The sequence below is a fragment of the Electrophorus electricus genome, chromosome 21 (genome assembly GCF_013358815.1).
Source record: "Electrophorus electricus isolate fEleEle1 chromosome 21, fEleEle1.pri, whole genome shotgun sequence".
NCBI lineage: Eukaryota > Metazoa > Chordata > Actinopteri > Gymnotiformes > Gymnotidae > Electrophorus > Electrophorus electricus.
In genome coordinates, this window is record NC_049555.1 from 2,372,125 (window position 1) to 2,396,497 (window position 24,373).

Genomic DNA, 24,373 nt, shown 5'->3' on the forward strand with positions numbered 1-24,373 from the left:
GTTTTATGAAGGTTTTCCAAAACCTCGGCGATACTTATGAAACTTGCGTTTCTGTTCTGGATGTTAGCTGTATCAGAGAAACTGATTGGCCTTTGCGGGCCAGTAAAAAAAACAACAACAAAAAAACGCTTATGCGTGTGGAGGCGGACGCGCCGCTCAGCTGTATCCCTCGTCAGCTGGCGTGTCAGCTCTGCACTGCCATCATCACGGCTCCTGAGCATGTACGGCTCTGACATTCCGGCCTGTCTCTTGCCCAGACATGTCTGAACGCGAGCGGGCGGCGGGCCGACCGTACGTGGCCGCCGAAACTCTGGAGCCACCGCTTTTATTCCGTGCTGTCCGAGCGGTGAGGTACCCACGCCCGTTACTGTCGCCAATTAGAAAAAGGTCATGGCTGTCTGTGCGGTCCTAGGCAGCATCGAGAGTCGTCACTCCAAACGGCTTCTCACACTGGCCTGAGGCGGTCATGTTGACAGCCATGCCCAAGATCCATCCCCACCTGCAGGGAAACAGATCAGGAACCTTCTGGAAGAGAACATCCACGCGATCCATCCGATCCACGCGGTTCCGTTCCAGAGGTCCCGAGTCACAGACTTTTTATTTTCTGTCGAGAGGCTCCACTGACAAAAACCCAGCGGCTTCTGAACAGCGCAAAACAACAAAACAAAAACGCAGCACAAAAAAGAAAAAAAGGCGCCGTTTCTGAGGGTTGAAGTGGCTGAAAAGGAACCTCGCCGTGAGCTCCACTTTAGGGGGAGATTTAGGCAGGATCCTGACCGCTCGGAGCCGCAGCCGGAGGGAAGAAGGAAGGAACTGGAACAAAACTGCGTGGCGGTGGTCCGGGTCCCTTTTTAAGGGTTGCGCAGGGCTGGCGTGTGCGTGTCTGGAGGGGGGGGGGGCGGTGTTCTAGGTCAGGACACGCATCATCTGGATGTTTGGGCCCCTGCTACCGTCACGCGCCGTCGGTACGTCCGCTCGCCGTCAGTACGTCTGCTCGCCGCTCGGACACACGAGCCCCCCGGGTCGCCATCCGTGGAATGGAAACATCCCAGTTAAGTGCTGTATTAGCCATGTACTCAGAGCAGGAGGTACGTATACATCAGTGAGGTGACCTGGAAGTCTTCCACACCTCTGGGGCTGTTGCTAACTGATTGAGCAAAATATGTTATACATCTGGTGGTCTCAGGTGTGGTCGGATTACATCAGTTTTTCTGTTTTTAACGCGTCCTTTAGGGCAGGGGTGTATTTATGTTTCAGGTACACGTTTCACCTGCTTCTGAATGCACGGTATAAAGTCTTAGGTAGAGAAACAAACGCGTTCCTGTAAAGACGAGCCTTACATCGGCTTCTGCTCCGTGATTGTCTGTGCCTGTGCAGGCTACGCGAGCGCTTTAAATAGCCTAACACGATTTCAAACAAAAACGTATTGTCCTCTCCGGAGACAAATGCTAAGCAACGGGAAGCGCTCTCGGAAATGGTGCCGCCGCGGCACACAAAGAAACCGGGCCGTCGTTTCACTCGGCAAGTCCAGATGAGACTGGACTTCCAAATGAACGCTGGTCCAAGCATCTTTTTACGCAAACGCAATGTTTCAGCATCTCGACCAGTCCGCTTTTAGGATGGGAAGTTTCCCTTATCCCCAAGTGTCATGTTAATTGTTTACTGGATAATTTAGCCGCCATTGAAAAGATGGCATATCAGCGACGGTTACTTCTATACGGGCCACAACTGAAAGGTCATGGGTGTTAAACAGCGATCCGACTGCTTCTCGTGTCTGCTGTTGTTATCAGAAGTGAGGAACCGAGGCACGGGGTAGTCTGGAGGAGCAGCGCTTTTAATGAACCTCCCTTGAGAGGTCCAGGTGGAGCTGTAGACACAGTGGGAAGAAACAGTAGCAAGGATGCTGGGTGGGGCCACGTCCAGGGCGAGAGCCCCTCTACGCACGCGTCCGTCCGTGTGTGTGTGTGGTGGGACTCTCCTGGTTAATTCAGTATTCAGCCAGTGTTTCACTATGCAGTAAGAACTGACGGGGCACAAAGAATGGAGATGTGTGTGTATGTGTGTGTGTGTGTGTGTGTGTGTGTGTGTGTGTGACCTATTTCAGAGTTGAATATTCACCAGTGGGGGCTAGTGAGCATTCTACCAAAGCTCTCAGTCTAGACACATGATATGTATTAATGCACACATTAGTATGTATGTGTTTTTTGTATGTTTTTTTTTTTTTCAACTCTTTCTGATAAATCCTTCTGGACCAATTTCACCTGATTACACACAAGCCCCCACCCACGGCCCCCACCCATCTACAGATCTCAGTCCACAACTCAGTGTTGTGTAACCAGCCATCCAACCCCTCTGTACTGTCCGTGAACCCTGGCGGCGAACAGAAGATCAGAAGCGTTCAGCGGGCCTCCGCCGGGCCGGCTGCTGTTTGAGAGTCAGTGACACTTGCATGGCGCTGCCCGAGCAGTAATGAGATCAGCCTGGTCTCCGTTGGTCTCTTGACATCGATAAAGGGGCTTTGTACTTTGCCACGCCCCCTGAGTTTAGCGCCTCGGTCGCATCCCATTGCAACTGGCCCTGCCTGCTACCTGCTACCTACAGAGGTCATGAAATGCAGCTCGAACAGGCTCGCTGCAGCCTGTACGCAGGGGGGAGGGGTCAGGGGCCATGGCCCGGGTCCTGCGGGCGTGGCCAGCCTCCCGCCCTCCTCCCTGAACGCGGGGCCAGTGCCGGGTCACTCAGCGCGGGGGGTTACGGGGGGGCCGAAGGTCGAGGGTCATATGAAGTACTCCTTCCTGCTGTCCCTGATGGCGGCGCGCGGGCCGAGGTCAGCGCGGTAGAGGAGCTCGGGCCGGGTGGGCGGGTCCTTCTCTCTCGCGGCAGACGGGGCCGGGGTGCGCTCGCGCCGGCAGCGGTGCAGGACCCGGGTCATGGCTGCCGCCACGCAGAGCAAGACAAGAAGCAGGGCGGCGATCAAACCTGCAGGGAGAGAGAGAGAGAGAGAGAGAGCGAGAGAGAGAGAGAGAGAGAGAGAGAGAGAGAGAGGAAAAGAGAGAGAGAGGAAGAGAGAGAGAGAGAGGAAGAGAGAGAGAGTACGAGCAAATGTGAGAAAGAAAAAGAAAAAGAAGAAAATTGAGGAGAAAGAACACGAATGAGACAAACAGAGACAGAGCAGGAGAATAAGAGAGAGAAACGGAGACAGTGCACGAGAGGGAGCGTGAGACGGAGGGAGAAAGGGAGAGACCGGGAGAACGAGAAACGGAGACTTCATTTGCAGCGTCTTTTTATCACGTGCGGCGTCCCGTTCAGGACGTCACGCCGAGTATGACGTGACGTCTGACAGACTCGCCACTCGGTAAGGAGAACTCCGCGCGTGCCGTCTTAGCGCTCGACGGGCTAACTCATTAGCCCTGGGACTGAACCGCGCCACGGCTCCGTCCAGCTGAGCAATTACGTCTCTGTCCGCGTCCTTCGTGTTTACTTCTCCGAGGAACTCGGGGACATGGAGGGTGATGGGAAGGAAGGTGATGGGGGGGGGGGGGGGGGGGGAAGCAGGTAGAAGTGGTGACTCCCACCTCCGATCACCGCCGAGTCGCTGCGCTCCGCGTTCTTCAGGCGCTCCTGCCCCCGCTCCTTCTCACCCGTGCTGTCTGAGGACAGGAAAACAAAGTGGAATATGAGGAATTAGCGGGTGGCTAACTCACTCATTCCCTTATAGCCATATCGAAGTCATTAAAACAGGCAGAAAAGTAAAGGGTTCGTTTTTTAAAATCCAGCTGCACTGGCTGTTTGCTTTAAGTTCCTAAGGGAGATGTGTGTGTGTGTGTGTGTGTGTGTGTATGTATATATATATATATATATATATATATATATATATATATATATATATATATATTTTTTTTTTTTTTTTTTTTTTATTATTATTATTTTTTTTAGATGTGAAGGTTTGGGTGGGGACTGAGTGCCAGAATACAGCCAACAGGGTGAAACAAAGGTCAAAGGTCCCTGGACCTCAGCCACAAGACAAACTTGTCTATAAGTGACCAGTGGTGTATCTCCTTCCATCGGAGCAATCCTGAGAGGGTTTTGAGTTTTAAAGCTGCAGCAACATGGCAACCAGGCCCCTAAACCAATCAACTGCTGAGCTCTTCACGCAGCAACCGAGGCCGCCAATGACCCCGCCGCACACGTTTGAGTCACTGGGAAATGGCTCCCACCCGACAGCGAGCGCGAGGAGGATTTGTCGGCCAGCTCTCCGCAGTTGGACTCCACCAGGTTGCCAAGCACGCTGACCAATGAGCTGCCTCGATTCAGTATGGCGGCCTTCAGCGGGGCCAGGTGATTGAACTGGACTGATGACAGGCAGCCAACGAAACCTCTCGATCCTGCCTGTAGTACCTCCTCATCCACACCTGCTCGGCCTGTAAATAAAAGAACAACAAATGACTACAGATCTGCGCATCTTTTAAAAAACAAACAGTTTAAACAGACAGTCTTATAAAAACAACACCCTCCCAAACTGTGGTACTGTTTGCATTCAGTTTCCATGTAATTATGGCTTGTTATGGCTGTAGTGAAGATAATCTACAATTTATTCCTCTGATGAAACTTTGGTCTGGTCAGGGTGGAATTTCTATTGCCCCCAGCCAACGGACAGGAACCAGGACCCCTCTGGCACATGACACCTAGCCACAAAGCCAAAATCTGCCCAGATGACGGCTTATCACGCTGACCTTGCTCTCTGACCCTTCCCCCACTTCCAGGGTATCATAAACCCACAGATTGGAACGCAGGAACCTCTTACCAGCCTGGTTATGCTCCGAGGAACTGTGACCATAAATTCCATTCAGGCTCAGAAACATACCAGAACAACCAGCTTTTCTCATCACACAAAGATATGGTCACAGTTATATATATTTATTTTCCCACAGCTTCACAAAGTAATAACTTTAACCGACTATGATGCCAAATGGTAATCAGCCAGGAATGTACAACTATCTTAATATAATCGTCAAATTGTGATTTTTGCTTCTAATACTTAATAATTGTCCACTGATTCATTATTCTCTTCATTACTTGTTCATTATCAATTTGCATAATCAATTCACTTTTATGTTGCTTACCTCATGTGCAGTGTAAACAATTTATGGACCACTCCTGTGTTTACTAGAAATCTTATATGAACCAATTAGACAAAATATATTAAATCCATAATTTGTAAATTCAAAAAAATATTAAATATTAAAATAACTATTATTAAATATCTATCTCATCCCTTCACCCATCCTAGGGTTTGATACTTTTGTTTGTAAACTTCATTCTGAGGTACGAAACTGTACGAAAAGGAATATTTTCTTTTGTTGAATCGATTTGTGGTGAACCTTCCAAGGAATTATTTTTCCCTATTGTTAAAACAAATGCTATTGAATATACATGAATCAAGGCATGGAATTTCCTCAGCATATACCTGATAAACGTTGACCCCCCCCTCCTAGCGAGTGCAGCGTGGGAAACATGGAGGGAGGGGGGACCACTAGTAAGTTATTAGAACTGCAGCAAGAAGAAACCAAGACTTAAGCTTTCCTTTTGAAACTAAGCCGACAGCCTCTCGCTAAGCGGTGAAAACATAAGTTTCTTGTTACTTTATTTCACTTCTTTGTTATGTTTAGTTCCTTATTTTGTGTTTGTGTCCATCAGAATTTGTGCTTTCGCAGCGTACGCTTGCGATCAACCAAATCCTCCCTGTTTTCTTTACAGAGACTGAGGTTTCATCGTTCGGCCTTCTAGAGCCGACGTCGAAGGTGAGGGAGGGTGGCCTGTGTAAACACCGGTACCGAGACTCCTGCTTCTGGAAGGCCTGCCGGAAAAGTCCAGGCCATCTCTGGAAATCCAATTCCACGGATCAGGAAAGCCTGATTGCTTTAGTGTTACTGGTCTATATTCTTCGCGCAGGGCCGAACCAGCAACGCTGCAGAAAGTGAACCCTCTTGGCGCCTCTCAGATTGGGAGGTACTGGCATTTCCTGTGGCCAGTTTGTATCAGCAGTTAATTGTAGTGTTTATACCTTAAAATTGGACCAGTTAACTCCTTTTTCCCATCTGCTCTGCAGCCTATGCCGTCCTAATTAGTGCGCTCTCGCATTACTTAAACAACAGGTCTGTTCTTTTTTTATCTACCTTATGTTCCTCTGCCCTTTCCTTAACCTCCTTATTTAATTCGGCATGTTTGGTCCATCACGAATGTCATTTGGGTTCATTTTGGTTACGTTATGATGTTTGTGTTACTATAGTGATTTTAGTGAACTCAGTACCCCTGGTCATTATTAACATTGTACTCAATGGTCTTACGCATGTTCTGTTCTTTATTCAAGAAACCTACCCTTAGTTATAACGCTTGCGATTCAACAGTGGTATTCTAATTTTTGGTAGACGAGAAATAATCACGTTGTCAAACTTATGCCTGGTCATAATGTCACGGAACGCTCACCTCCCGCGAGTCACAGGGTTTGGCCCACCACGTGACTTGGGAGGATATGTTTGTGGCCACGCCTACACACACCTGCACACACCTGCACCTCGTCTTGTCTGTATATTTAAACCCTTGTTAGTGTGTGCGGTATCGTTGGTCATTGTTGGTGTAGCGTATTAATGTTAAATGTTAACGCTGTCATTATTACATGTATTCCTGATTATCGTGTCTGTTTGTTAACCATTTCATGTTCCTTATTTGTAATACGTGTGACTGCTGTTGTGTTTATATCTTTCAATTAAATCTCCGTCCTTGTTGAGGAAGTCTGTGCGTCCTGCTCCATACCCTTCGGTACTCGGGTCACACGCGTTACACATAACTGTCACGGACTGCTCCTCCCCAGTAAGTCACGTGGTACGGCCTGCAGCGTGCAGGGGGATCCACATGTACTGTGTGTGTGTTGTAACCAACCCCGCCCCCGGGACTGCACACACATGCAGGGTTTAATGTTAATGTCTTGTGTCTATTTAAACCCCTGTCCATGTGTGTTCCCTTTGTTGGTCATTGTCGCTACGTCTGTGTCAATCCTGATTAGTATAGCCGTAATGTTGTTTTGTGTAATCGGTGTTCTATGTTTAACGTTAAGTGCACAGTCATGTTTTCCCTCTGTGTTATATGTGAGTGCCACCCTTGTTCTGCATGTTTAATGTCATTAAATGTTTCACACTGCCAAGGGAGTCTGTGCGTCCTGCCTCACGCCCTGAGGCACTCGGGCCAGCAGCAATGTTACAATAATTAATAATCATTACTAAATTAATGATTATTCATTTTCCCTGTCAATCAGGGTGGTGCCCCAATTCATCTTATCAATTATGACTGACAATTTATTAAGGTGTTAATATTATTGCACGGCCCTGAGAAAGTAACAAAGTGAACCCTGTAAACTGTAAAAAGAAAAATTAAAATCTCGGCTCTGAATAGAGCTGCTCTTAACGGACTTAAACACAGTAAAACCGTAAACTGCGCCAAGAGCAATTACAACCTTTAAAATGAAGCCCCAGGGTGCTCTCAGTCTGAGCTTAATTTTTCTTAAACAGTTATTATAGGTTCCCACATCATAATCCCATAATCATTACAAACAGGTTTTAAAGTGGTCCCAGTTGAAACAAGAAGTATTTGGACCATTTAAATGTAGATCCAGTTTAAAAAAAAGTTGGACACAGCGATGGGGTCACGCAGGGTCACACGATAAAAAACCTCATCTGCCCACTCCAATTAATCAGCTTTCCTACCTGTGACTCTTCCCAATGTCAAAGACCTTATCATGTATAACTCCCTGTCTGTGGAGAGCTTGTATTTCTGGTTGACGTCCTTATCAACCTGACAAGACAGAGAAAGAGCGAGAGAGAAAGATAATTTATCGTTAAAGCAATATTGTAGTACAGCGAAAGGTAACGTGGTAGCTATTCTGGCCTGCAGTTTCAGAGTGTGGCATCCTTGGTCCGCCGAACAAGCTTAGAAGATAACGCAGCCTGCGCACCCGACCGATCACTCTGAGATGCCGGCGGAAACGTTCCTTAAGCGGTGTCATCACGGCTGGGGTCGCCGCCTGCTCTGCTAGCCGGTGGCATTCTGCAGGAGAGCGTCAGGTAGCGCCGGGAACGCGGCGCTGATCCGCAGCTCCAAGCCGACCACCCGCCCGCAGGCGGTGGGGTTTAAATCTCGCTAACAAAGCGCGCCGAGCCCCAGGGGCCTGCGCTCGGCGCACTCATCAAAAGCAGGAAACGCGGCCAGAGAGGGAGAAGGCTCTTAAATCTCCCGGAAGGGGGACAACATCGTATTTGTCACACTTCATGTCTTTTTAAGGACGTGAATATATCACGGAGAATAATGGCTCGTCTTTTTGTGCTGTATAATCTTTAATATTGGTTGGGTTTTGCGCAGAGCTCAGCCGCTCTGCGACGTAGCCGAGACTAGTGCACGCGTCCGTGTGCCGGCGCACGTCTGCTTGTGACAGGGACACGTGCCAGACGGATAGAGGGATGAATGGGCACGTGGATAAACAAATGCGTGAATGGGTGGTTAGATGGACGCGTGGATGGATGGGTAGATGGGTGGGTAGATGAATGGAAGGACGGACCGGCGGGATGGATGTATGAGCGGAGGATAGCGCGGGTGGGAGGAGAGAATGGATGGATGGATGGATGGGTAGAAGGACAGATGGATGGATGGATGGATGGATGGATGGATGAGTCTTACCTGCACATACATGTCCCTGCCCTCTCTGTGGAGCTGTATTCTGTGGAGCTGTCCGTTAGCCAGGCTGTGCTGCGTGGCCGTGAATACGTCCGGCTGCTTCTCCCTGTCAAGTTTATACCAAATCTGCAGACTCCCTACGAGACACAATTGAGACATGAACGAGACACCATCGAGGTCCCTTCGGCTCGGACAGAAATGTGACTCGGACACAGCCCCTGATGAAAATAATTGCTCCCTTGGCGGAGTGTCTGGGTTTGCCGCTCACACACATCTCTCTTCCCCTGCGCTTTAATCACCCTGCACTTCCAGGACACGTCGGCTTGTGGGACGTAAGCCTGCCATTCTCCACGGTCCCAGCCCTGGGCAGTGAGACCTCATGCTCCGCAACTTAAAACTTTATTTTCGACTGCATTATATCCAGTCTAGGAGCCATCGTGGGTACTAGATCGCTTGCCATAACCTCGAGCAAGGATTAGTCAGAGAAACAGTTGTAAAGTAAACAGCTCTGAAAGAATTCAAGCAGACATAAACGTCGTTTGAAATGTAAATAACATTTGTGAGTGTCTAGCCACGTTCCACCTATATGACTAACACGAAACTGTAAAAAAAAAAAAAAAACAACCTGAAAAAAATATCGATATGTAAAAGATCTACTATGAGATGAGATAAAGGTACCGTTATGCGTCAGGATGAGGGTCATGTACTGCTGGTGGTAGGTGGTGACTGTCATCAGCATGGCGGGGGCCTTCGTGGTGAGGAACCGGAACGCCACGATCTCCCGCGACTTGCTGCTCTGCGCGTAGATGGCCGACGACTGCCTGCTCTTGTTGCGCATCACCGAGAACGGCTCCTGGAAGGTGTACGTCACCGACGTGCCGCTCTCGAAGGACACGGAGACTTCTGGAGATGGAGAGGGAGAGGCGGCCGTGAGGTGACGGACCACCGTCCTCCCGCGCGGCTGAGCGACCGATCACACGCAGCGGAGCGGGCCGGAGCCCGACGCTTTGAATGAACGGCCGGGGGGGGGCGTAAGCGTATGCTAATTTATGCGGAGAGCTTTGCATATCGTTATGGGAGGCGGAGCTGGAGCCGGAGGCGCTGTCTGATTAAGGAGGTCCGAGCAGAGCCGTGGCTGGACGGCGCCCGAAAAGGGGTTTCCGTGGAGACGGCTGAGGTCACGGCCTTTTGAGGGGAATTCTTGAAAAATCAGCAGTGACTTATTCTAAGTGACACCTCATTTAAGAGGAAAGGAGGGATGGGAGGAGAGAAATGTAAGGCTAGTAATTATTGAATATTTTTCTCTCTTCTCCTTTGATCAGGCTTTGATACAGGGCCTGAAGCCTCACCACACTCCACAAGACTTTGAAATCCAGGTCACCTGCTTGGAATCTTCTGAGAGACACTCTGAGTTAATGTGAACCAACACAGGTTCGAATTCCTCATTACACAAAAGACAGAGACAGTTTGGTACAATCTGGCACTCCGTTCAGAAATGACGTGAACAACGAGCATATATATATATATGCTCGTTGTTCACGTCATTTAACACCGCTAACTTTTCAGACATTTCACGAAAATGCCTGCATGATCTTTCACCCCGTGCCGAACAGCCTGACACACGAGTCCGACTGTAAACCGGCAGAATTTTAACGAGGAAGCGCGAGATCAAAGACGAAAGCACCTGACAAGGGGATGAGTTTTTTTTTTTTTTTTTTTTTTTTTTTTTTTTTTTTTAAGTGGGACGTGACGCGAACAAATGACCGCCGGCCCGAGGTGGGAAAAAACAAAGAAAGGATGATCCCTTTCTGTTAGGCCGGGCATCAAGGTTTGTTTTCGAACGGCAGCGCCAGAGGGCTGTTTTTGCGCTCGGTGTAGCGTCTGCCCCGCTTGCCCAGGGCTAGGTAATCGGCTGCTGAGCTCAGGCCGATCCGTTTAGAGCAGAGAACGCTCTAGGACCCTGTCCGGAGAACGGTGGTCTACCTGGGAAATGTGAGTGATGGTGGGAGATTATGAGCAAATAAGCAGGGTTATTAGTCCTTAGATGGATGAAGTCCAATCAGTGGAGGCCAGCTCCTTATCCCTCCCATTCATCATTTTTTTCTTTAATCCGTTTTTTCCCTTTAATACAAGAAATTGCATTGGGATGACTGTTGGAATTGTAAATTTTGTCATTTAAATTGCATAAATGTGGTTGTTAGTTTGGAATATGGTACACTTATGTGTTATTGCTCTTTAGTAAGGGCTCCGTGGGATGATATGGCTCTCGGAGAGAATTTAACTCGCTCGGGGCCGTTTTAGAAGTTTTAGGCTGGTGTCTGAAGGTCGGCGGTTAGGGTGGTCTACATGCCGGACCCCTCAGACCGGACGAGAACTATGTCAGCCTTTCGGGAGGTGCTTTGTGGGCAACGGCATACCTTTTTGGCAGTGTGGCCCTCCATACGCCGAATGCGTGCAGTCGCACACGTATCCACTGCTCCGCTCGATGCAGCGCCCGCGGTTGTGGCACAGCTGGGCCTGGCCGTTGCAGTGACCCGGGCACCCGGCGCTTACCCCCGGGGTCATCTTGGCCCGTTCCTCAAGGTCGAGGGTCATCCCATTTATGTTTAATGCCCTTAGGCAGCCCAGGAAGCCCCTTTGCCTAGAGGCCGTTCCTCCTGTAGGGGTAAAACACAGATTATTTACCAGTAAACAATAAACACTAGTAGCCATGTAACTGCATGGTAATTAACACGAATATGATGTGATAAGTGATCCGTACAAAGCGAGTACGAAGTGAGTTTAAATGTGTTTGCTGTTTTTAAACATATTTAATTCCACTGTTTAAGTCCACTATGACCACAAAGTGAAAGGCTCGAGTGTTAAAAGTACAGCTTGCACTTCCACTTTGGTAATTTGCGCTAAGAGTTCACACAAAACGTTAACAACTTCATTAACACAGGTTTATCTGGCCAAGGCATCGTTCCTCCAAACCTTTTGAGCTCTTGTAGGGGCCGAAGGCGCAGGATCAGGAGGTTTTTTTCGAGCTCTAAAAGAAGTCATTCCCCTCGTGGGCTTTACAAATCCGCGGCTTCGACTCCGAATTAAATTGCTGCCCGAAAACTGAGAAACCGCGGCGAAAGGTGAAAGTGGAATAAGCATGTGGCAATGGAGACGGATTTACCATCCGTTAGGCTCGGCCCGTAAAAGTGAGGGATCGTTCTGGGCCTGTAGCGAGGCCTGTTAATGAACGGCTGGCCACGCCGTGCTCGGAGCTGGCCGGAACGATACATCACAGAGACACTTCTATGAGGGAGGTACTTTTATTTTGAAGGGTAATAGCCTACGGCAAGGCCTGTTGGTAAAGTGTAGAGTGGCAAGCAGGCAGTGCTGATATGTGAACTGTTTAGAACTGCTGATTATGAAGGTATAAGTAGTTATTAGCTTGAAGATATGAGGGGATGGGGCCAATGTGGTGAACTTCCACCCAGTAACCTGCAGGCGGGTGTGGCATATTGCTAACAGCTGTCCAATAACCTGCAAGCGGGCACAACACTGTGGCTGCGCGTCAGGCTGCTAGTGGTGGAGGTCTACTGCAGGGCAGGAGAAGGCGTGGCCTGTTGTGAAACGCGAGTGGGCGTGGCTTACCGACAAAGAGCTGACTGTTGAGCTGCAGGCGGGCGGGGCCGTCGGGCGGGGCCTCCAGGAAGCGCAGGGGCAGCTGGTCCACCTGCAGCGACGCCTCCTTCACGTTGCGCTCGGCCCGGACGTGGTGCCACTGCTTGTCGTTCAGCGGCACGTGAGACTTCACTGACAGCACCGCGGGCCCGCCACCCACCTCGAACGTGAACGTGACCGCTGACGGCGCTGGGGGCACAGGGGAAGGGTATGAAGGGGGGAGGGGTGGATGGAAGGCGAAGGAAGGGGTTGAAAACAGCGTTAGGAACCAGGCCGCTTCCTTCCGACGCTAGCGGTTGGGACGTCTCACGTGAAGCTCCCGTGATATGTTTCTGCACGTTGTAATGCGTCGAAAGCAAGAACCGAAACTGCAGGTGTAACCTGGGATCATGAAAACCATCAAGAAAATGATACATTTTGGCATTATGGGAGGATCCAAATACGTAGGAGTAAATAACTTTATACCCATGGCTTCACAAAGGCATTTACGGATGGTCCTCCCCGCCATCCGGACTTGGACTTACTGTTGGCACCGCGGAAGCGAATTGCGGCGACACTCACTGCTTAGCTCCACCCGGATGAAATCTCGGGCTCCCAAATTCTCCAGGAAAACTCCAGAGGGCGCTGTGGTCTTGAAGTAAAAGGCAACGTCGACGCTGAGCTCGGCCTGCAGCGTTGGGAAGTGCAGGTAGGACAACTCCTGGTAGAAGGACGCGGCGTTCCACAGGAACCCTGTGAATTAAGAGCGCATTACATTGGAAAGCTGGCAGCCCAGCTCCCGGCCACCAGAGGATGTGGAGATCTGTGAGATTTTTAACCTGTGGCGACCTGTGAAAGGCAGGGAGAGAAGCCATTTTTCTTGGCCAGGGAACACACAAACGCCCGTGGCATTTTGCACACAACCCCGAAAATTTCGAGGGGACCCTTTTATTTATTTATTTATTTATTTGACCCCCTCGTCCCCGGGGGTCATATGTTCCGCTGGGCTGCTTTAACGATTTTAATGATCTCTCCACGACAGATACGGTCACCGCGCAATTTGCGGCGGGTCGCCATGTCCTTGCTCGCGGGGAGCAGAAGAGAAGTCTGGAGAATTTGAGTCGCATTTTTAAGAGCTGTGCATCGGATGTTAATTAACGACTGCAAGAGGGAGCTTTAAGCGTGTGCTAATGATGAAGATACTGTTTAAGATTTTATAGGCTTTAGAAGCAATTAGCAGGAGAAGCATAAATGGAGAGAAAAGTCTTCTCTTACTGTCCCCGTAGCACTGCAGAGAACCCACTCTATAAACGGCTTCCGATCCCGTTCGGTTCGTGTCTCCGACGGTGATCTCGGTAACCGGCAGGTGCTCCTTATAGGAGAGCAGTCCTGTGTCATTCTCCCTGCAAGCAAATCGTGACAAACCGTCAGGGCGTAACAAGCGAGCGCTCAACTCCGGAGGGGAATTAAATGGAAACAATCAGAGTTTTGGACGACAAAATCAATGGAAACGCTAAATGGAAAAAAAAGACACACGTGACACAAAATTACGGCTGATTGCGGCAGGGGAACAGATGTGCCTGGTAGCGAGGCTTGCTTAGGGTTTCCAGCTTTAACGTTAATGCTTCCACTCATGACATAATTAAAAAATAACCCCTTGTACCAGGAGCTCCTGTCTGCGTCGCAGTTGCAAAAGTAGTTCATGTCGATGCAGTTCTCCGCCAGGCTACAGGAGCACTGTTGCACGCCGGGCAGGAAGCCGCCCCAGTAGGTCCTCCGCTCCCCAGCACGGTCCCGCCACCACGACAGAGGGGTGCCGTCTGCAACGAAGCACACCCTGCTCAGACTCTGCACACAGCAGGCCCCGCGCACAACTACACCTGCAGTTAGCATTCTGCACGCCCATCCATCTATACATCCATCCATCAATCCACACATCCATCCATCCATCCATCCATCTACACATCCATCTATCAATCCATCCATACATCCATCTATCAATGCACACATCCAGCTACACATCCATCTATCAATCCATCCATCCATCCATCCATCCATCCACCCATCTACCTATCTACATGTCTATCTTTCAGCCCACACATCCGTCCATCCTTCAATAACCACATCCTTCCGTTCACACATCTATCCCCACATCAGTATTTACTGCGTGTGCCGTGTTTCCTTTAGTCAATCTATGGTGCAGTGTTCTCTAGCCAAGTATCATTATCCAGGGTTATCAACACTGGATTATTTTATGCATTCCCATTCTGGAATGATCCTTTAATAAATCTTGTTCTTCATCATCTTCATCATGTTATCCTACTCTTCCGACACAGCATACATAAAAACAAACTAATGACTTGTCTTTAGTCTTAAGGCTCGAGTGATAGCCAATAGTTATATATAATACTATCAGTAAACTTGCATGTGTCCCCAAATAAACCAGTGAGGAGTCTGAGCTTTTGAAATCCACAAAGTTACACAGAAGTATGTGCTGCCAGATTTAGGTCTCCCCTACATCAAGGAGAAACATACGGAAAACGCTGGATTCGTCGCATATGGATCTATAAGAGCGCACATCCCCTTATCCTTTTTGGTCCCAAAATGTTGTGAAGCTCCCAGATTTATAGCGCGTCGTTTTGAATAGCACAATCAAGAGAATCCGCTTCATTATCGCCTGTCTCTGTCAGCCTTTGCGGATTAAAACCCAGTTTCGTTCTCATCTCTGCGCCAATTACTAGAAGAGCGCCTCATTATCGCTGCGCCCGGAGTCCGCGGAGCAGCGGCTGTGGCCGGCCCTTCCTCCGCCCGGTGGAAACATCTGCTACCCCATGCTTCCTCATGAGAAGCAGGAGACCAGCAGGAGACCAGCAGGAGACCAGCGGGCCCTTTTAAGCCACTTGGCATGCAGTCCTCATCAAGATGGGTTTAAGGGGGTCTGTGATGTTAGATTGGCAGAGGGCAGCTGAGGAGTCACACACAGCGAGGCGGATCCTATCTATAACCCCATGACCCGTTTCTATTCATGCAGCCTTTCCCTTTGTGTGACCTTTTACTGAACTGTGGTTTGGACTTGCAGTAAGTCCCACACGTGCACGTTTCAAGGTCATTTCTCGCCGGCAAATCGCACTGCGACTCACGCTGCTTTAATTTGGGACAAACGGCTACAAAATAACCATTCTAGTTTTTCCCCCCAAGCAAAAAAAAAAGCACGATAACAGCCTCTGACAGCCACGTCCACAGTCGTTTCCAGATAACGCGGTATGTGGACCGCACGCCGGACGTAAGCCTAGAGTTCTGTCGGCGGTAAAGGTGCCTCAGGCAGGTAAAGTCTTTCAGTCCTGGTCAGTGGGACGTTTAATCTCAGTCTGATTATGGAAATTCCATGCGCGCTCCACTAATTAATGAACAATCTCGACGGACACCTAGTCAATAAATGCCACCGGTTCCTATCGATTGAGATTAAGTAATTAAATTGTGTTTTCATAACGCCTTCAGTGAGTAATGAGGAACGTCATATTGCAGATCTGAGCAGGCACCACTTTACTGAAATCGGTAGACGAGGGGAGACATCTCCAACAAGCAAGACAGACGGGGAGACAGACAGGCTGAGGCGGGGAGACAGACAGGCTGTCTGTTTCCAACAAGCACAAGATATTACGGGATATAGTCTTATTTACCCGATTGTTAATTTATTGGTATTTTAACTCCATGGAGCCATTTTTAGAAAACCTATATCCCTCACACAGGTATACACACAGACACACACACACACACACACACACACACACATACGAAAAGGGAAAGTATTTCCTCGTTGTTCATCGAACTATATTCTGGACGACCAAGCCGGTCACGTACACACTCGGCCACCGTTGCTCACCCCATGTGTTGAAGAGGCGGGACTTCCTGCAGCGGTAGACCACTTCCTGCTGGCACTGCTCGGCCCGGTGGAGCAGCGTGGAGAGCTGAGACAAGGTGGCGCTGTAGTTCAGCTTCATGACGTGCGGCTTCTGCGGGGAAGAGCCCATCACGGTCACCTGCCCCATGATGTTATGATCCACTACCATCCATACTTTCTCCTCTAGACACACACACACACACACACACACACACACACACGCGCGCACGCACACACGTTAAATAAAGCTGAATTTTGCCTTAAGAAAGGTAAAGTTATATACAATGATGTCAAATACAAATGCAAACTACATTAACCCACAGAGTATTGAGGTGGGAACGTCACACAATAAAGGTCACTTTACTCCACTGTAGCCATTTATTTAGTTCTAGGCATTTTAAGGCTTTGACATTTAGTGATGTAAGGTTTGTACTTAAACTGCCACGTAACATACTGTAAATTTGTATGAATTCCTTCAAACACCATTTTAAATGGTACTTTTTGGGGTTTTTTTGAAAACCAATTGGTCAGCTCCTTTACAAAGAAATATTTAATACAAAAGAAATATATTCACAGGAAAGTCTGCGCTCCCAGAACTAATTTGAGTCAGACTGGCTGCAGGTGGCGTCTAAGAGCCCTCCGTTCATCGCTCCTCAAGATCCACTCCAGTTATCCTTCCAGCGGCGCATGGTTTGTTTCTGATGCAGATTTACAGACACGAATGTGCATGCACCAGCCACGACTGTGGTGCCATCTGAATGTGAGTTGTCCTCGAAGTGGCTTGATGTGCGCGTGGTGACCTGTGTGTGTGTGTGTGTGTGTGTGTGTGTGTGTGTTTAAGGCTTCGGTCGGCTTTGAGACGGAGAAATGAAGCCTGCTCTTCGCTACGACCTTTCTGGACGCAGAGCGGCTCTGGAAACCACGGCGACGGCGTCTGTCTGTCCTGCATACGCTGCGCCGGGTTGTGTGCGCGTGCGGCTGTGTTTTGTGAGCGCTCCGTGTGTGTGTGTGTGTGTGTATGTGTAGGTGTATGTGCGCATGGTGGCTGCACTTTCATTTCCATTCCTAACAGTGTCTTTAATTGAGGTCAAGCAAAGTGAACTCTGTGAAGACGTATTCTGAAGTACCGAGTGCAATAGCTAGCAAGACCCGCACGCATACTTAAGAGAGAGAGGGGACACAGGGTAGACAGAAAGACAGAGATAGAGAGGGGGGAAGAGAGAGAGAGAGAGAGAGAGAGAGAGAGAGAGAGAGAGAGAGAGAGAGAGAGAGAGAGAGAGAGAGAGAGAGAGAGAAAAGAAGAAACTTCCCTTATCGTGATTTTTCTTGAGATGGGTAATATTTCACCGAGCTTGCCGTTGGCCCCGTGGGCCAGACTCGCCAGCCGGCGTTCCTGTCCCTGGACAGGGAGGCATCGGCCCTCGCCTTGAGCTCAGAGTGGAGAGCCCCCTCACTAACCCCCACCACTGGGGACAGGCCGGCCTGTTCACTCCATCCACCTTCCTCCCACGTAGCAGCCCCTCGGCAGCTCTGGGGCTTCACAGCCTGGCAGAATTTCCACACAGGACCACGGCCCCTCAGGACTGGGGTACGCCGGCCTCGCAGGCGCCGAGGACCGCGGGGCGTCTGGGCGGAGGGGCGAACCCATCTGCGAGGGGCTCCTGAAAGGAGCTTCACGCCTGTCCGTTCGGACCTTCCTGTGACCTCCTCTGTCTGGCCGCTGGTGTGGAAACGCGCACGCTCGTTCGGGAACCTTGCGTTAATGTGTTACGTTTGGAGTGGGCAGGAACACACCTCGGGAATGCTTTGGGATAAAAAAGTGACGAAACTCTTCTCTAAGGCCCTAAATAAAACATGGCATCTTATAGCGCATTCTTGCCGATCCGACACAAATAAACGATAGCTCGGCGACCTTAAGGCGGAGCAACCAAAACCAATGGCTTGGAACAAGATGAGGTACTGGATCCACATTAAGTGCATAAACAAGCTGACCAACAAGGCAAACCCAACCAAGGGGAGACAGATGGCTTTCTTTAGGAGCTTGCTCACACCTACCAACAGTGCGCCAACCCGCCCCGGGCTCCCCTGGGTCCTAAAATTTGCGTGTTTACATGTGTGCTGCCGCAGGGCTCTCACCAGTCATGTTGCAGTACACTACGGCGGGCGACAGGGGTCCGCTGCCGTCCGGATCGATGGAGAAGAAGCCGGAGGCGCTCCCCATCAGTCTGTGGGCCTCGCACGATGGTGCAAAGATAGCTGCGCACAAGGGGGAGAAAGAAATATGAAAAACGGCAGAAGAGGGGTCAGAGGTCAGGTCTCATTTCCAAGCTCGGAATTAAAACAGCACACACTGGCCGGGTCTTCCAGAGGTCACCCTAACTTATGTGTGAGGGGATGGATTTGCCGTGACAGCTCTCCGCTCTACCAGATCCCAGGGTCGGGCTCGGGAACCAGCTCGTGTTTCCGCCTGCCGGACTCCATGAGGGTCCCCGGAGCCCACCTGGAGAAGCACTGCCTCCCAGTCTCTGGACCTTGGCTGCATCAACACTGCATGCATTAGCGTTTTTCCCCCGTTACCATGGCACCCGACTCATCCGGCCGTGCAAAGTTGACATGGGCATTCCAGAACAGGGGCAACACGGAAACCTGCAGCTACTGCAGGAGCAGGGTGTGGAAATGCAGACTTAAAAATCTAAAACTGTGCACACCCTGTTTCTTCTCCACGCACTGCGCAGCGTCACGTCTTTCAGCAGGGGGCGCGGCGCGAAAAACGTGAAGCAGCCCGCAGCCGAGTGCTTGCCCTTTTACAGCGCACAGAACATGTGCAGCATGGCGGGCCGCAGGCTTACGTAACTACGGCACGGGAGCCTAATAGGCTTTTACTTGCAGCGTACAACAGCCAAAAGCAAATTACAACACCACGATGTATAATAAACCGGAAAAAAATTAAGTCGGATTGATATTACGAATACTAGAAAGATAGAGAAGTCCATGGTAATTGTGTTTTTATGTCTAAAACACACGCACATACAAAAACGGTACGGTAAGAAAGATATAACAGAGGTAAGTACTCGTGCCTATAAGCGCATCTGAACATCGACACATGCTGCGTACATCTGAACATGCTACAAACACGTATGAGCGCGCACAGGCCTCTGCCGGCACCCCGTGAGCTGTAGGAGGGTTAACACAACGGAACACAGATTCACCCCACGGCGCACGCGACAGCCAAGCTGCCCGATACACTGGTGCAGACTCACAGTTGTGGCAGGTGGCTCCTGTGTAGCCCGTCCCGGAACATTTGCAGTGGAAGGTGCTCCACGTCTGTGAGCAGACTGCCCCGTGCTCACAGTAGCTCGGCGTGCACCTGCAAGACAAGATGACTGGTTACACAGACGGAGCGCCGTGGGGCGCGCTACAGACACCCCGACGTAGCTGACGGAAGAGTCCTGAACTAATGTATCCAGCACAAAAGCTTAGCGTGTGCTCCAAAGCCCAAAACCGTAAAATAACTCCAAAGCATTGAGAGTTATGGGCCTACTTATAGAGTCAAATGAACAGTTTATATTTTTGTGTAGTACAAATTTAAATGCCGAAAGAAGCACCATGTCTCCCATGCTAAAGTGTCAAATAACAAGTATATATATATATATATATGCATGTAGCTGAGTCAAACGCCATAATGCAGCTTACACAGCAGTGTAGTACAGCTCATATGCTTATGTAGCAAAGAGTCAAAGCCCATAATGTAAGTCACATAGCAAAGAGTCGATGTGATTACCACAGCGCATCAATCTTGCAAATTGCATTACAATTGTGGCGTGTTGACCAAGCACCCGCTAGTCATTAAGCTCTACTCAATGTACCTACAACAGACGAATATGCAAATATATGTACGCAAGATCAACAAAAAAAACAAAAACAATTCAAGCCAAGATGCCCTCAAACTCCTCATACTCATACTTATAAGACAAATAGTATAAGATTATTAAAAATGAAACAGGCCAACTCCACCCCACCCGGCCGTCTGTGTGTTGTTCTACATATCAAATCCCCCTATTCTCAACCACATTAAAATCTCGAGTTGGGATCGGGCGCACCTTTCTTTGGTACTGACCCTGTCTCCAATACTGTGGATTCGAAATTTCTTTCCGATCATCCGAGACCACAGACTATCGGATCCGTGGGTTAGGAAACTACGTGCAGAACCGAACGATCAAGCCGTCGCCGCTGTGAAAGGAGATTTCATGGGCTGCCTGTCCGCAGAGCTTGGAGGAGAGTGGAGTTAAACCCCCGGAATGGCTCTCGTTGTGAGCTGTTGCTCAAATAACGCTAAGGGGTTACATTTTTTGGTTGGGGCCATTCCATGCCCGAGATGCTCATCCTTAGTACTGAACGCAAAAATCAAACTGGTTTGCAGAGCTGAAATTTAGATTCATGCTCTTTGAATGGACTTGCATTTTCCTGGTCTCGGTTTTGATTCGAGACCATGGTCTTGGTCTGAAGTATAAGTCGCTCTAAAACACATCGCTCGTAAATCACTGGGAGCGCTGAGATAGAGGCGTTTAGCTCGGCGACACAGCCAAGCGCCCGCAGAGCTGAAGGCTGTCTTCATCACGTTAAGGACACATCAGTGGTGTTTCTCGGAGGACAGCTGTTTACGTGCTCCCAGCCCGGGCAACCCCCAGGCGGCGCTCACAAGTACACGAACTCGACGGACGTGCGTCTGCCTGCATCTGCTTTAGTCATCGTATTTTATGTTGAATTTATCCTGGCTGGAAGCATCTCACTAGTTTAGACCAAATTTAATAAGAGGAGATTTCTGATTTTTTTTTTGTTTTTTTTGTTTTTAATATTTCCAAATGTCAGAACACTAATGATAATCAAATGTGATCGCTTTTGATCTCTTAAAAACCATGACCTTAATCAACACAGTGTGTAATTATAACGATTATATCCCAGACACACCTGAGATGCTTGCCGTAGTTCAGTTCCAGCGCGCGAGCGTGCCGTCGATGGCGCTTTCCTGCTACGCAACAAGACACGCCGCACGCGCGCCTTAATCAAGCGCTAGGCGCTGCGCGAGCATTTGTGCAACTGGGCGTGCGACGGTCTTGTGTTTCATGGTATTTTAGCAACCGTGAAAAGCAGAAAAGAAACCCGAATATGTAAAAACAGAAGGATGCAAGAGAATACCAGAGACTACGAGAACAAAACAGCATGTTCGGCTCCGTAGTCGGAGAAATATCTGAAAGCAGGGGGTGAAAAGCTGATTCAAGATTCACATACGGAATACAGGCTAAAGAGGCACAAAGAAAAGCCTTAATGAATGATAAATCAGGGCATACAAAAGGGGGTTGTGTATAAAAAAGCTAGAAAAACCCAAGAGGCTCCTGTTGTGAATGCATGTTTTAAGGCAGAGAGAGAGAGACGGGGGCATGGTGAAGGGCTTAGTCACACATCCGACACCACCCTCTCTCCTCCGTCTTCCTGTCCTGCTCCCCTTTCCCCATCGCGTTCTCCTCCTTTCCTCTCCCGTGCTTCCATCTTCCATCTCGAGCCACGCATGCGCCACTCCGGGCCACGGAGAGCAGAACCTCACGTGGAGAGCGTGCGGACCGCCGACGGGGCACGTGGCTGCTGTGTAGATTTGTCTCGCAGGCCAGAGATGCCACAGATTAGGATATACGGGCATTTATATCCCAGTTTTCCGACGGTAGCCATCAAGAGGCACGTCGGGTTTTAACGCACACGGATGCGTGTACAGGTCTTTTAGTGCATCCGTTGTTAATTGGCAAAGCCAGTCTCGGATGCTTTACAACAGCATGGTCTAGGAGCCATAAGGCAAACTAGAGAAAACATCACCCGTGGCCCTGTCAAGCTGCATAAAAACCTTTGGAGGAACGACAACCATTCAGAAGGTGTGTTTTACCCCCCCCCCCCCCCCCCCCCCCATACACACACACACACACGCACGTGCACGCCTGGCTCCCATGCGGCGAGGGTATAGGCATAGTTTCTGTGGCATCTGAGTCCTCTGGCTGTTCACCAAACTCGCACTGACCCGTCTTATCAAGCTACAGCCGGGCAGGTAGGCAGAGGGCCAGCATGAGGCTAAGATAGGCTAGGCTAGGCTAGGCTAGGCGCAGCGATCTCTTCATCAATAATGCACGGATGAGAGGAAGTCCACCCTGTGATCAATACGCTTTGATGTCAGTAGCTAACAATTCCACGGGGGGACGACGACCCAAAGCAGGGTCACTGCGGTTTCTACTCCGTCCAAACATACATTTGTTATCTGGGATTCCAGATTTTTCTCTCCACATTCGTGACACTACAAAGGCGCGCTACTCTGTGCTTGCGTCGCACGCAATTCACCATAAAAGGAGCAAATGAACCTCTAATTCTCAGCCAATAACGCGAGGGCGGGTGTATCTGCGTTTGGTCAGACTCGGCATTCCCAAAGCGGTAAGCTACTTTTGAATCTACCGTCTCGCTTGGCGAGTTTCTTCGGAAAAGCAGCTCAGAACAGCGAGACTCGGAAATCTGGGAATTTTTAAGCAAATGCCTACAGTGCAGTGATAAACTGCAGGCTGGAGTCAGACTGAAGGGAAATAAGGTTACTCCTAGAGACTCTTAACGGCGCTGGACGTCGCTGGAGCAGACGGTCGCCCGCGGGGCGGTGCGTTTGGCGCGCAGAAGGAGGGTCAGTGTGACGGCGCTTTAAAAATATGGTTTAAAAACATCCCAGCTGAGGCAAGAGCTCTGGGAATCTGCTCCTAAAATAACAGCACCACCCCACTCCACCCTCTCCACCTTTCCCGGAGCCGTTCCCAGGTGCAGGCAGTGCCAGGAGCGGCGTCCAGCAACTAATATCCTCAGCAGTGCCGGCGGCGGCCTTCTTCTGCTGCCAAGGAACAGCATTAGCCGGGGTCGGAAAATGGCTGGAGAGGCCAGATGAAATGAGATGGACAGAGGAGAAAGAATTCATGCTGCAGGCCCGTCTCTCTCTCTCTCTCTCTCTCTCTCTCTCTCTCTCTCTCTCTCCATCTCCTTCCTCCTGCTCTCCTCCCACTGTTCCTGATTTCTCTCGCTGCCTCCCTCCCTCCCGTTCCTCGTTTTCGACGCGGCGAGCAACATCCGCCCGCGACGATGGCGTTCTCGTCCGTCGGCACGGTCTAGCCGGCCCATGTGTGAGGAGAGGTCGCGAGCAACTGCAAATGCAACTTGCTAGATATTCAAACAGTGGCTGTGATCTTCACTCTCCCTCTCCCCAGTCTCGGAAACTCAACTCTGCCCTTTCCGGGACACAACAGTGGGTCTAAGGGTGTGGTATAGTTCGGAGCCTCAAACACCTTGCTTTTCCTCTACCATAGAAAGTGCTCGTGTTGAAGACACTTTGGCCATTTTGTCCAAAAAAAAAAAAAATTACTTTGCATATTAAACAATCGAAATACTTATTATAACACCAGAGAAATAGTACCTGTCCCGGATGTCACAGATGTCAATTTGGAGATCACTGTAGTTACCCAGAAGGCCTTGCTGCACGCGGTACAAGTCTACGGAATAGTCGTTGATGACAATAGAACGGATGCAGCCCTGATAGGCCAGTGTGGGGTTCCTACAGCCCTGATTGGCCAGCGCAGCTGGGCATCCTGTGGGGAAAAAAAAAGACGTGAATTAACACCAGAAAAGTGCATAAGCACCAAATTAAATGGTAATCTGGGTAATCTAGATCAGTGAACGTACTGATCGCAACAACCCAAAGTGTAAGTCCCAGGTCAGAAAGGAGACCATAGCAAAGCCTTGGGGGCAGAACTGATGGGGCAGCAAAGCTTAGGGACTATATTTATCAGCAGTGACTGCACCATCAGTCACTGCAAGGCAAAGGTTGCAAACTGTGATATTTCATTTTACTGCAAACCCGTGACACTGTAGAACGCCATCTGCTCTTCCACTGATTAAGCAACAGACACTGAAAACACACACACACACACCCCCGATACTGCAGTCACACACACACACACACACCCACACCCACACACAAACACACCCCTTCACACTGCACACACACACACACACACACACACCCTGATACTGCAGTCACACACA

The 24,373-nt window shown here is 49.7% G+C and overlaps 1 protein-coding gene across 1 annotated transcript in view; it reads right to left on the bottom strand.

Annotated features, from left to right (window-relative positions):
• Window positions 1–408: 408 nt before the first annotated feature.
• cntnap5b (contactin associated protein family member 5b) overlaps window positions 409–24,373 on the bottom strand; it is a 63,577-nt gene continuing 39,612 nt past the window's right edge. The window contains exons 10-25 of the mRNA XM_035521142.1: window positions 23,745–23,916; window positions 19,522–19,628; window positions 18,398–18,517; window positions 16,244–16,444; window positions 14,024–14,180; window positions 13,636–13,763; window positions 12,943–13,113; window positions 12,352–12,570; window positions 11,142–11,381; window positions 9,403–9,627; window positions 8,728–8,861; window positions 7,761–7,848; window positions 4,218–4,421; window positions 3,576–3,650; window positions 2,790–2,934; window positions 409–499 (exon numbers count right to left, since the gene is read on the bottom strand). Coding sequence (XP_035377035.1) covers window positions 409–499; window positions 2,790–2,934; window positions 3,576–3,650; window positions 4,218–4,421; window positions 7,761–7,848; window positions 8,728–8,861; window positions 9,403–9,627; window positions 11,142–11,381; window positions 12,352–12,570; window positions 12,943–13,113; window positions 13,636–13,763; window positions 14,024–14,180; window positions 16,244–16,444; window positions 18,398–18,517; window positions 19,522–19,628; window positions 23,745–23,916 — 2,477 coding nt within the window. The remainder of the gene's footprint in view (window positions 500–2,789; window positions 2,935–3,575; window positions 3,651–4,217; window positions 4,422–7,760; window positions 7,849–8,727; window positions 8,862–9,402; window positions 9,628–11,141; window positions 11,382–12,351; window positions 12,571–12,942; window positions 13,114–13,635; window positions 13,764–14,023; window positions 14,181–16,243; window positions 16,445–18,397; window positions 18,518–19,521; window positions 19,629–23,744; window positions 23,917–24,373) is intronic.